Below are 13,286 nucleotides of genomic sequence, written 5' to 3' on the forward strand. Positions count from 1 at the left end.
AGCCCTGTCTCTAGATGGTGTGACTACGAGTCAGTCTCCCATGCACAAAAGTTTTCACAGTCAATTCTAGATAGAAAGGGTTACTTACCTGTAACTGGAGTTCTCGGTATCCTGCCTCTGCATATTCACAATCACCCGCTCTCCTTCTCCATTTTCTGGAGTTGTCCTTTAATATACTGAATGGGCAGAAAGGAATGGAGGGGAGTTAGAGCCAGTGTCCCTTCTGTATACTTGGGTCTGCACGGGACTTTGTGCTACCCTCAACAGCCACTGCTCTCTAGATGGTTTCTCAGTTTGCAGCACCAAGCTTCATAGCGTGAGAATGAGGATCTGCAGAGGCAATCTACTTGGAGAACTCAAACTGCAGGTGAGTTAACCTTCTTTTAGCACACTTTCTTTATCAAAGGGCATTATGAACTTTTTTTGGACTTCATTGAGTTTTCTGTGCATAGTGAGAGCAGAATTTGGGCCCAAATTAGGAATGGATTTTTTTTGTCTGGATTTTGGGAGGAGTCTGTTTTAGGTCATGTTTAATCAGAAGGCAGCTTCAGCTAAAATCTTGTTAAATAATTCATTGCTTTTTAAAAATGAGATTTGAAAAAGTAAAGAATAATTAATAAATATGCGTGACTGGATCTAATTGAGGCCTTCAGATCTGCTGCAGTTTTGACTCTCTGCTGTTTTATAATCCATCAAAAATAACATGTGTGAGCATACAGTTCACCTTTTTACATTGGGCTTGCAGAGGGGGAAGCTACGTGGCGGTAGTGAAGTATAAAGTGATCACGACAAGATTTCACAAAAGCTGTCTGTTTCATGCTCTTTGTCTGGTTGCTGTCATTCATAACCTATTATTCAGTTCTACATTTTCTGCATGTAATAGTTGGGAGTACTCTTGTGTACCCAAGTCATTTTTTCCCCCTTTCTTTCTTCCCCTTTACCTGACAAAATTTACTAACTGAAGAGTTTATTTATTTATTTATATTTATATATTATATAAATATAAATTATATATACAAATATTTATAAATTATTATATTTATTTATATTTAGCTATATATAAATATAAATAAATAAGCAAACTCTTCAATTAGTAAATTTTGTCAGGTAAAGGAGAAGAAAGAAAGGGGGAAAAAATGACTTGGGTACACAAGAGTACTCCCAACTATTACATGCAGAAAATGTAGAACTGAATAATAGGTTATGAATGACAGCAACCAGACAAAGAGCATGAAACAGACAGCTTTTGTGAAATCTTGTCGTGATCACTTTATACTTCACTACCACCACGTAGCTTTGTGTGTGTGTGTGTGTGTGTGTACACACACTGTAAATACCCTTCAGTAGGCTCAGGATGACATTTTCCATTCTCTAAGACTCTTGAAGTTGCTCTTGTATGTTTCAGGAACCTGCAGAGAACGGAATGACATGTCTGTAAAACCTCAATGGTTTTACAAATAGATTCTATAGTCTTAGTGAGGAAGCAAAATACCCTCCTGCAATTACCTAAAGAACAGAGGTACATTTTTTTTTTAAGCCCAAAAGCTTGTGACTGGTATTGTAATACATTTCTTCTTGAACCAATTAATTCGTCACCTAATGTCTCAATGCAGTGGATTTCGAAGATCCTTTCCTGACTGGAGAGATGCCAGTTTCCTTCCTCTTCCCATTTCATTCCCTTCAAAAATAAATAAATATTCAACTGAGTACAAAAAATAGTAACAACCTTGAGCCCAAAGTAGGATAACCAGGTTTTTGGAGCCATGAACCAGTACGTTTTTTAGGATTATTGGAGGGAGTCTGTCCCAGCTGAAGGGGAGATTGGGCTGAGGTCCATGTTGGGCCAGGGGCTGGGGATCCAAGCATGTCTGATGTCTAGTGGGAGGGAGATGAAAAAGGATGACTTAGTTGGAGTTGTTTCGTTGGTGGGAGGGAGGCATGTGATTTGTCCTGCCTCCCTGAATGGTGACTGGAGTCTAGCTGTGTCTACAAAGAGCACTCCCGGAATAGGGACAGGGCATTCCAAATCACTGAGGTGTCTCATACACTTTTGTAGTGTTTGGAGCAGTAGTTTGGAAAAGGTAGAGAAGCTGGCCAAAAGGGAGACAATGCATCAAGGCTCAGCACAGCCACATTTGGGCCTCTATTGTTCAAGTAGAGAGGAGAGAGGAAGTGTCATGGGAGGAAAGGGAATAGAGGGGAGTTAGAAGAGGGGGAACATAAGGAAAGAGTTGACCAATCATCAAGACAGTAGCATTGGAACTGGGACAAAATCCATTGTTACTATCATGGGTCAACAAGGCACCATGACTGCCTAATTAAAGCAGAATGTCTCTTAACCCTTGTCAAGAGACTGATCTTTTTATGAGAGGTTTTACATTCTTTCTGTGGTTATCGTTCAATATTTCATTAGCCTTTCACATCTTACCCTGAATTTTCATGATCTGGAACACAGAAAAGAGGATAAGTGTTTTCCTTCAGGATGACTACAATCTAATCTTTTCTAATGGTGATTATCTAACATATTGGATTTTAGTGAGGGAGGCATGGCGAGTGATCATTTCTGCTATAGCTACTCTCCTAACCCTTCCAGACAGTATCCATGGTAGTCACTTTTCTGCATGTAAATTTTCCTTCATTAGTGAAATGGTTCTAGATTAGGGTAAACCTATGGAAATTCTAGCCTCAGGATCAGGCATTGGTGCCAGAGAAGTAATTTCAAAAGAGAGAAATGACTACCAATCACTGCACACTAGGGTCTTTCCTCTAGATATGCTATTGTATAAAATGTTAAGAGTTTCTAGCCCTCATGTGCCAAGAAGCAAAATGAAAAAAAATGTTGCATTGTAGTTGAGGAGTAAAATGTCCAATTTTCTTTTGGATTTTGACTCAGATACTGAAGTCTGTTTGAGAATCCCTGTCATCCATTGCACACTTTGTTTCGTGGTAGGACGCTCATGTACAAGTCATGTACAGTATATTGGAAAATATTTGTGTCACTGTGAATTTCTCCACTTTCACTTCTACTTCAGTCTTTGGACCGCAGCTCTCAGAAATGAAAGATTTCAGCCCCTTGGATCACTGAGGGAATAGCAACAGTCCTCAGTAATGAACAGCTTAATTCTGCTTGTAATTCTAAATTCTAATTTTCCTACTGATACTTAAGAAGGATCATGTGTCAAATATGGGTGATTAATGGTAAATTAGGGTTTTGGCAATCCGACTTTTAGCGTCTAGTTGAAAGGACGTGGTTTGCTACAGCTTTTACACCTGAATGGGCACACTTTGTACAAGCAGCCAAAGTGCTCTTGTGGCTTTGTGGTTGCCCATAGGTAACCCTAGTTATAATGATGATTGAGTGAAAAGAGTGTATGTTCTTTCCTATTTTCAGGTTGCTAGTATTGGAATCTACAGCTCCATCAGGAGATATGTCCCGCCCACATCACATTGCATCAGTTGTTCCAAACCGCTATCCCCGTTGGTTCACGCTAAGTCACATTGAGTCCCAGCAGTGTGAGTTGGCATCAACTATGCTAACAGCAGCCAAAGGTAGCGTTATCAATAAAGCTGATATGTATTTTTAGTAGACATGCTATATTTCCAATATTGTATTTCATACACAGAGTGAAGTTAATTTAAAACTGCTGCTTAGGAGTCTGAATTTTGATCTGAGAAGCACTTGAGGAAGAAACAACTAGCTGAACAAATTTAAGTCTGTTACTTGGTTTTCTAGCACTGCTGCTAGACCAGCTGGATAGTAGCCAAACAGACCTGGTTCAGGTCTGAGACAAGTTATTTGTTTTGCAGTGGCATAATGTGGATGGCAAGACCCAGCAGTGGATAAATCAGTTCTAACATTCTTAAATTAAGAGAACTTTGAGCATTTATTGAGCTAACATCAGCAGGCACTGAAGGGATATTTGATTTCATGTTTTCTGTTCACGTGTGCATTTAGTTAGTTCTTTCTAAGAGAACTTGTATAGCTGAAACTTGCTTATATTGCTGTAGTTCTGGCACATGTAGTGGTAACATCTGTACCATTAGTGAATGTTTTTCGGTAAACTAATTGTTTCTTTGTTTTGTGGTTTTGTTTTTACATTGCAGGTGATGTTCGGAGGCTGGAAACAGTGTTAGAATCCATCCAGAAAAATATTCACTCCTCATCACACATCTTCAAGCTTGCCCAGGATGCATTTAAAATAGCAACACTCATGGACACTTTGCCAGACATCACTCTTTTGAAAGTTTCTTTGGAGTTAGGCCTTCAGGTATTCCCCAAATTAGCTATTGCTGCAGTAAGAAACTGTAAGTCCTTGAACCAAATTCAGTTCCGCAATGGTGGGTGCAGCTCCCATGGAAGCCATTGAGAATTGTACCCACTTATGCAAGGCAAAGTCCAAACATGACCCCTTCTCTTCACTGATTTGTATAGTACTTTGATAAATATAGGGCCAGCATGTGGCACCGGCTTCTGCCCTTTTACACCATACAGGTGGTGGTACAAGACTAGTGTAAGCAGCCACAGTATAGGAGTGTATTCAGGGTGAGAGGAGGAATGGCCAGAGAGCTAAGTGCTCTGGTTATTCTGGGCTGCAGAGAAACCAGTGGGCAGACTTGCATGTCTGTCTAAATTAGAGCAGCCAGCCCTTGTGGCTGCTCAACATACATGTTGGGGCTGCTGTGGCACCTAGACCAGACCAACATTAAGAAGATGAAAAAGTGGCATAAAGCACAGAGAGGCAGTTGTACACTCTTGTAGTCTAAGTGAATGGTTCTTCTTTGCATTTTGCTGCAGTCAAAAAAAAATTTTCTTCGAGGCAATTGAATCTTCAGTTTGCAAGGGACTGCTTCTTTTAAGAAGTCCTGTTTGGAAGCTATGTGCATACATTTCATTACTAGTGGGGAAAAAATATTTTCTTCAGGTGGCCTCTTTGCATTCCTGGCCTTGGGGATGCACAGATGGTGCAGTTTGGGCCGATGGAACCTTCTAGTAGCAGTGTCCATTGGAGCAATTGTTGGAGTGCAGGGCTATAAAAGGAGGAGAGGGGGAATGCTCCGAGAACCTTAGTTCCTTTGAACCACAGTAGTGGAGAGACTGGGATCCTTGGACACAAATTCATTGGGACAGACAGTTCTCACAGCCTTTGTTTAGTTAGCATTGAGTTCTTCCTTTTAATTCATTTCTTTTGTTCTTCTCTTGGATATTTTTATTAAGGACTTTGTGGCCTGGCACAGGTTTTTGGTTCCAATATGTCAGAACTGAAAGGAGAAAAAACAAAACAAAAACAAACCCAGGTTCAGATGATGCACCTCTTACCTGTCAGCTTTCTGCTTTTGGACACAGATGTGCTTTGTCTGGCCCTCTAGAGGAGTGGGAAAGTTGTTCGTCTTGTTGCTGTATATGCAACATCTCCATCCTCAGGAGCATCAGAATTTCCTGCAAGCTATGCTGTTGCAGTAAGCATTAGTGACTAAACCCTTGAACTCCAAAGCACAAAATGATGCAAGTGCTGGGAAACTAGCTTCTTCTCCAGTCCCCAACGTGGTTTAAAGAGCTTGACAAAGTCCCAGCACTGGCGTCTGCCTCCCTGACTGGTGCCAAACCAAAGGGGCCAGTCTATGGAAATGCTGCAAAAGATCACATCCAGCAAAGCAATAAACAGTTCCAGCAAAGCAATAAACAGTTGGCTTTACAGGTGTCAGCCTCTGCTGAAAAAGCCAGTCCTCAAGGGCCTGCCTCTGAGAATCCAGGACTTCCAGTTCGTCGGACTGAGGTGCAAGAGCATGTCCATAGTGCTGTGGCCCCGAAGTCCGAGTCACAGCAAAGGGTGGTATGGAAAGCCAACTCTATATATTGGACCACCCTGCCCGAGATCCATTGTCATTGGTTCTGTGCTTGAAGCCTGATAAGGCACCTGATAAGGCACCTGAGGATTTGCTCCATTGCCATTAACTCATAGAGGGAATAGTGACTACCTTAAACTTCCCTTTGGTAACTTTAAACAAAACTACAACACATAGTTGATGACACAGTTGTTTACCCTCTAGGAGCAAGATTACCCTGCCAATTCTAGATGGTTTTATTATAGGCTTGCAAAAAATACCTGGTTAAACCCAACATCTGGACCAGCAATTTCTAAGAAAGCAGACAAGTTACCTCTCTGATTCCTGAGGGCTTTGAGTTCTTCCAGACCCATACAGCTATTATTCGTTGAGTGGCAGCTCCCACTATCAAAGAGCTAAAAGATCAAGTCTGCTCTACCCCCTTTGGATTGAAAGGGTAAGAAGGGAAACCCTCGGTAGAAAGACTGTCTCCTCTGCCACATTAAGAATTACAGTGGTAACGGAGGAGGAAAAGGACCTTGGAGTATTGGTTGACCCTAGGATGACTATGAGCCGCCAATATGATATGGCCATGAAAAAAGCTAATGTGGTCTGGGATGCATCAGGCGAGGTATTTCCAGTAGAGATAAGGAGGTGTTAGTATTGTTATACAAGGCACTGGTGAGACCTCATCTGGAATACTGTGTGCAGTTCTGGTCTCCCATGTTTAAGAAGGATGAATTCAAACTGGAACAGGTACAGAGAAGGGCTACTAGGATGATCCAAGGAATGGAAAACCTGTCTTATGAAAGGAGACTCAAGGAGCTTGGCTTGTTTAGCTTAACCAAAAGAAGATTATAGGGAGATATGACTGCTCTCTATAAATATATCAGAGGGATAAATACCGAAGAGGGAGAGGAATTATTTAAGCTCAGTACCAGTGTGGACACAAGAACAAATGGATATAAACTGGCCATCGGGAAGTTTAGACTTGAAATTAGATGAAGGTTTCTAACCATCAGAGGAGTGAAGTTCTGGAATAGCCTTCCAAGGGAAGCAGTGGGGGCAAAAGACCTATCTGGCTTCAAGATTAAACTTGATAAATTTATGGAGGAGATGGTATGATGGGAGAATATGATTTTGGCAATTAGTTGATCTTTAACTATTCATGGTAAATAGGCCCAGTGGCCTGTGATGGGATGTTAGATGGGGTGGGATCTGAGTTACTACAGAGAATTCTTTCCTGGGTATCTGACTGGTGAATCTTGCCCACATGCTCAGGGTTCAGCTGATCGCCATATTTGGGGTTGGGAAGGAATTTTCCTCCAGGGCAGATTGGAAGAGGCCCTGGGGGGTTTTCGCCTTCCTCTGTAGCATGGGGCACGGGTCACCTGCTAGAGGATTCTCTGCACCTTGAAGTCTTTAAACCAAGATTTGAGGACTTCAATAGCTCAAACATAGGTGAAAGGTTTATTGCAGGAGTGGGTGGGTGAGATTCTGTGGCCTGCATTGTGCAGGAAGTCAGATTAGATTATCATAATGGTCCCTTCTGACCTTAATGTCTATGAGTCTATAACTGCCAGGTGGTAGTGTCCAGATACCAGTGTTATCTGGGGGAGAGGGGGAAACAGTGCACTTTGCACAATCTGTACCAGATCTAAGGAAAAGTGGCCCAAACCCCTTATTACCAAAGGTTGGTCAATTGCTAAGCATACTTTGCATCTAAAGCTGTAGTATCCATGGTTACATTGAGGCACCATACATGATTACATTTGGACTATTTTTGGAACAAGAACCAAGGTAGAAGACTTGATTTGTTTAGCTCTAGAACAGACACAGTTGTAGATAAATTGAAATACACCAAGTTGGCTGCAAAGTCTCTAGGGATTTCTCAATCCCCTAAGAAGAGATTTGTATTATCAACATTCCAATAGCAGAGACAGCCATACCCAACCTCTGCTTCCTATTCATTTCAAAGAAAGCACTTCCAACAACAGCCCCCTATTTTGCATCAGCAGAGAAGCATAGCATACATGTCATAAACTGGAAGGACATCTGCTGCATCATCTTCCTCTCCACCAGCCTCTCATCCTCAGGTTTGATTGGGATGCTCAACCTCAGACCAGATTTAAGCCACCTACTGAGCTGCCTCCTCTTCATTTGGAAACAATCTGTCCTGTTTCTTTGATACCTGGAGTACTTTCACCATGGACTGATGAATCCTGGAGACTGCCCAGCAGGATTACTCCATTCAATTCTAAACAAATCCCTCCCACCCCAGCTCTTCTTCCCCATCCCTCTTCAGGGATTCTTATCAGAAGAACTTGCTAAGATCAGAAGTTCATTCACTGCTAGAGTTGGTGGGCGCAATAGAGAAAGTTTCTAAAGAGTTTCCAGGGATGGCATTTTATTTCAGGTACTTCTCATCCTAAACAACGATGGTGGTCTTCAACCCATTCTAGACCTTCGGAAGCTCAAAGCTTTTTCATCAGGAAGTTCAAATTCCATATCCGTATCCTAGCCTCTGTCGTCCTCTCCCTCTCTGTCCAAGATTGGTTTGTGGCTCTTGATTTACAGGATGTTTATTTTCACATCTCAAGCAGATATGTACACTGAAAATACCTGGGGTTGGTTGTGGGAAGAGATCATTATCAATGCAAAGTTCTTCCATTTGGTCTGTGTGAATACTCAGGATGATGCAGAAAGTGCCTTTCAGAGTGACAGCATGCTTGAGATGTCAGGGTATCCATATGTATCCTTATTTGGATGATTGGCTTACCAAGGCATCTTCATAGCAGGAATGAGCGAACGCGCTCTCATAAACATGTACCTTATTCCAGACACTGGGTTCAGGAAAAACTGGTAGAAATCACACACAGTTTTGACTGAGCAAGAGGGGAAGGTGACCTTGGAGCATTTCTAGATACTCAGAGCTTTCCGTCTAGAAGAAAGCTATTTAAAAATCCTTGTGGCAATAGAAATACTACACTGGAATACACATCATACAGTAATGACCTCCCTGGAACTGATGGGTGTTATGGCTTCAGAAATGTGTGTAATTCTATATGCACATCTAAAAAAGAGACCTCTACGATACTAGTTAGTTGAATGCTGTATAACAAATACTGATAGAATGCTTTGTGAAATTGACACTACCCAGGGATGTGTTCCTATCTTATATGGTGTAGTCATAAGAGCTGGATTCAACTCCCCAGTTTACTCAGCCATAGTTACTTGCTTGTACTAGAACAGGCCTTCACAAAATTAGTTACAGTTCTTACTGGAACAATCACATTTAAATATAAAAATGAGAGAGAAAGAAACAGCCTATTTGCAAGTGCATTTGAAATATGGAGGTACTACCTTTAAAAACCAGATAAGGCACCTTTACTGGAATTTTGATCGTTAGTGTTGAGCTTCTTTAAATTGAGGTTTCTTTCTGATAGATGAGTCAAATCATTATTGATTCTGAAAACAGAAACAATCACTGGAGACTTGGCAGAATTAAGCAGCAGAGCAGATCGCAATAAATACTACTAGTATGTATCACTGCGGTCAAGTGAAAGGCAATACTAAGGGTCTAAGGAAAAAAGTTCATGGCTAGCCTACCCAAAATAGGCATATATATCATCCATTTTAAACACCATTTTTTCTACTTGAGGACCCTAAGTCTTATTTTTGTAATGAAGCATTTGGTTACTTTTGAGGGAAAATCTTACCTTAAAAGAGCTGCAGTTTTATTGTGTGACGGAGAATATCGTTCTAAAAATAATCTGTCCTTCCAATAGAACTGGTCAGCATTTTTCAAATCTTTGAAATTTGAACCAAAAAATGACCATTTTTGGTAGGATTTTTTTGCAATTTTTCAGTCAGCTCTATATCTAACTAACTCAGATTCGTAATTGTTTGTGTGCTGTCTCAGCTTTGTAGCAGAATTCTTTTGTCGTAAGTGTCCATCAGATGTTTGTTTGTTTTTAAATAGGTGATGCGGATGACATTGTCAACATTGAATTGGCGGCGGCGGGAGATGGTGAGGTGGTTGGTAACATGTGCAACAGAAGTAGGTATGTTCTGCAGATATTGTCCAAGGAGTCCTGCCTTCATTAGCCTGTCTTAAATGGTTTGATGGTTTCATTTTGTTTGGCTATGTATAGGCACTAAAAATGTCAATCACTTTCGGTTGGTTTGTAGAATTTACTTTCTGATTAGACGCCTTTAATTATAGCATTAACAAGCAATTTTTTTTTGAGCACATAAGATAACAGACACGGCCCAAGTAAAATTAGGACTGAATAGTTTGGTATACTTTATCTTTCAAGATATAGAATGAAGCAATTCCCACATGCATCACTGTTTGTGGACTTGTGGTCACTGTCTGTACACATGTTAAGAAGTAGTGTACTCCGCAAGTAGCTTCATTGATATCATCAAAGAGTAAGATACCACTCAACGTGAGTATGGATGACAGAATCTAACCTTGTAATTAGAGTCGAAGAGAGAGGTGCTCTGGTGGTTAGGGTGCTAGTTTGGAACTTAGGAGACCCAGGTTCTATTCTCTGCTTTGCCACAGACTTCTTGCGTGTGGTTTGATGAGTCACACAGACTCTGTATGCCTCAGTTCCCCACTTGTAGAATGAGCATGATAATACTTCCCAACCTTATAGGAGTGTTGGGGATAAAAAAAAAAAATTGAATTGCACAGATTCTGCAGTAATGAAGGCAATATAACTACCACAGATAGAGCAATTTTAATTGCCGTTAGTATTGTTCCATTAAAGCACTCTTACGATCTTTGAGCGTGTTCCTGCTTTTCATGGATCTGAGTCAGATTCTGTCTAGTAGACAGCTGAGACCCCTTTGTGTTTCAGAACTTCATGAACCCACTTTTCCTGTTCAGGATTACTTTGTCCTTTGCTTTTACTTAGCTGAGAAATTAATACTGTCGGTAGCCTGGAAAGTATAGTTTGCCTTTCTATGCCCTCGGACAAAAAGTGGTGTATGTCTGCAAGTTTTCATGCAATGGTGCAGTGTTTTATTGCTTTTATAGCTTGACTAAGTATCTGTAGATACTAGAGCATATCTTTTATTTTGTTCAGTTGCCTGTGTACAGATAAAATGCCTTTATTCATGCCATATAAAATTAGTTCACATATGTCCAAGAACCTATGACATAACCTATAACCTGACTAGGTGCCCAGCTCCGAAGGCGGCGCTGCCAGCAGCAGCAGCGCAGAAATAAGGGTGGGAATGTGAAAAGTGCTATTTGCCGATATCACTTTTCACAGCAAACTTAGCGCCCTGTTGCCACCCGTACTTCTGCACTGCTGCTGGGACCCTGGGGCTGACAGCCAACGCCCTGCTGCCTCCTAGTGGGGAATTGGGGGTCAGAGAGAGCCCAAGCCTTGGTGGCGGAGCTGCAGCTGTCCCTTTTCCCTTCCTCTTGAGTGTGCACGGCCTTTCGGCAGGAGCCCCAGCCACCTGGGGCTGACCGCCACAGCTCTTCACAGAAAACAAAACCACACAGCTCACGCCTCCCTTGACACATTCCCATGTCTCCCTTGCGAGGCCCGCCCCATAGTTTTAGTGCCAAATACAAATACATGAGCAGTTTTGAGATAGCTGAAGGCATTTTTCCCTGCCATCAGGGGACTATTGACATAGAGGTAAAAGGAGGTTAAATGGTTCTAAAAATATTAGATTTTGAGGGTTGATTTGAGCCGTTTGGTCAGACGTTGAGACTTTTGAGTTCTGTAACTGGCCCCACATGTTATGAGCCAGGACTTGTTATCCAAAATTCATTATCTTAAATAACAAGAAAAACAAGATGTCTTGCCAGGAAATTAAAACTTTATCATGTGACTTTTTCAAGTTCTCTAACAGTTTCAGGGACTCTACAAGAGCAAACGCAGAATAGTCTTATTTTAATGTGCATTTTCCATCATGTTATCTCCATTGAGTCTGTTTGCATAAATAGCAGGTGGTTGGATGTATTGATAACCTACTAGGCTTAGTTTGAAAAAAACCGAGTCACGGTGAAAGCCTGTTTCTGGTTGAATCCTATTGATTGTCAATTGTTGATGATCCTGTCTCTGATCTCTCACAGGTGTTTATGCACTGGATAGCATCATGCAGAACTGGTTTACGCTTTTCACTCCAACCGAGGCCACTAGTATTGTTGCGACAACCGTGATGTCCAACAGCACCATTGTCCGTCTGCATCTGGACTGCCATCAGCAGGAGAAACTGGCCAGCAGTGCTAGGACGCTTGCCCTACAGTGTGCCATGAAGGATCCTCAAAACTGTGCCCTCTCTGCACTGACCTTATGTGAAAAGGATCACATAGCTTTTGAGACCGCTTACCAAATTGTTCTAGATGCTGCTACAAAAGGCATGAGCTATACGCAGCTTTTTACTATAGCACGCTATATGGAACATCGTGGTTACCCTATGCGGGCCTACAAGCTGGCCACTTTGGCCATGAACCATCTCAACCTGAGTTACAATCAGGACACACACCCTGCCATTAATGACGTTTTGTGGGCATGTGCGCTCAGCCACTCCCTTGGGAAAAATGAGCTTGCAGCTATAATACCTCTGGTGGTCAAAAGTGTCAAATGTGCAACAGTACTGTCAGACATTTTGCGTAGGTGTACTTTGACCACACCTGGGATGGTGGGACTTCATGGAAGGAGGAACTCTGGGAAGCTCATGTCACTGGACAAAGCCCCTTTAAGGCAACTCCTGGATGCCACGATTGGAGCCTACATTAATACAACACATTCACGACTCACACACATCAGCCCTCGACACTATAGTGAGTTTATAGAGTTCCTTAGTAAGGCCCGAGAGACTTTCTTAATGGCTCATGATGGACACATTCAGTTTACACAGTTTATTGACAACCTAAAACAAATCTACAAAGGCAAAAAGAAACTGATGATGTTGGTTCGTGAACGGTTTGGTTGACGAAAATGTGTGAGGGCGGGGGGTGGGGGGGAGGGTGGTTTGTTTTTACTTGAGCCTGCCTTTGTATCCTTTTTAACTTAAAGAAACAGAGCCACACCGGTATTATATGTGTATAGTTATATTGAGTTTGCAAACTAAATTGTCATGTTGTGAAAGTTTGTGTGTTTATTTTTTTTCCTTTTTTTTTCCTTTTTTTTTTCTTTTCTATTTTGTATGAGAGAGAGGTTAAAAAAAGGTTTGGTTTACACTGAGTATATGTTGTCAAGTGGCAAAAGCCCACATTGCTCTCCTGTTCTTTCTGTATACGTTCACAGCCTCAAAAACAAAACTATATATTGCAATGGCTTTAAAAACCAAACCAAACACCTCCATCCTGTGATAAGTACCTCGAATGGATCCAGCTTTACTCCTTTGTAACTCATCCTTACATTTCAGCATAGTTAAACAAACCAACAAATGAAATACTAATAGTTAAAAGGCTGACCACGTGGCTTTGC

At 41.5% G+C, this 13,286-nt stretch overlaps 1 protein-coding gene across 1 annotated transcript in view; it reads left to right on the top strand.

Moving 5' to 3' along the window:
• ZSWIM6 (zinc finger SWIM-type containing 6) overlaps positions 1–12,803 on the top strand; it is a 159,824-nt gene extending 147,021 nt beyond the window's left edge. The window contains exons 11-14 of the mRNA XM_077816905.1: positions 3,392–3,549; positions 4,105–4,268; positions 9,806–9,887; positions 11,927–12,803. Coding sequence (XP_077673031.1) covers positions 3,392–3,549; positions 4,105–4,268; positions 9,806–9,887; positions 11,927–12,789 — 1,267 coding nt within the window. The 3' untranslated portion in view covers positions 12,790–12,803. The remainder of the gene's footprint in view (positions 1–3,391; positions 3,550–4,104; positions 4,269–9,805; positions 9,888–11,926) is intronic.
• Positions 12,804–13,286: the final 483 nt, after the last annotated feature.

This window comes from Eretmochelys imbricata, chromosome 5 (genome assembly GCF_965152235.1).
Source record: "Eretmochelys imbricata isolate rEreImb1 chromosome 5, rEreImb1.hap1, whole genome shotgun sequence".
NCBI lineage: Eukaryota > Metazoa > Chordata > Testudines > Cheloniidae > Eretmochelys > Eretmochelys imbricata.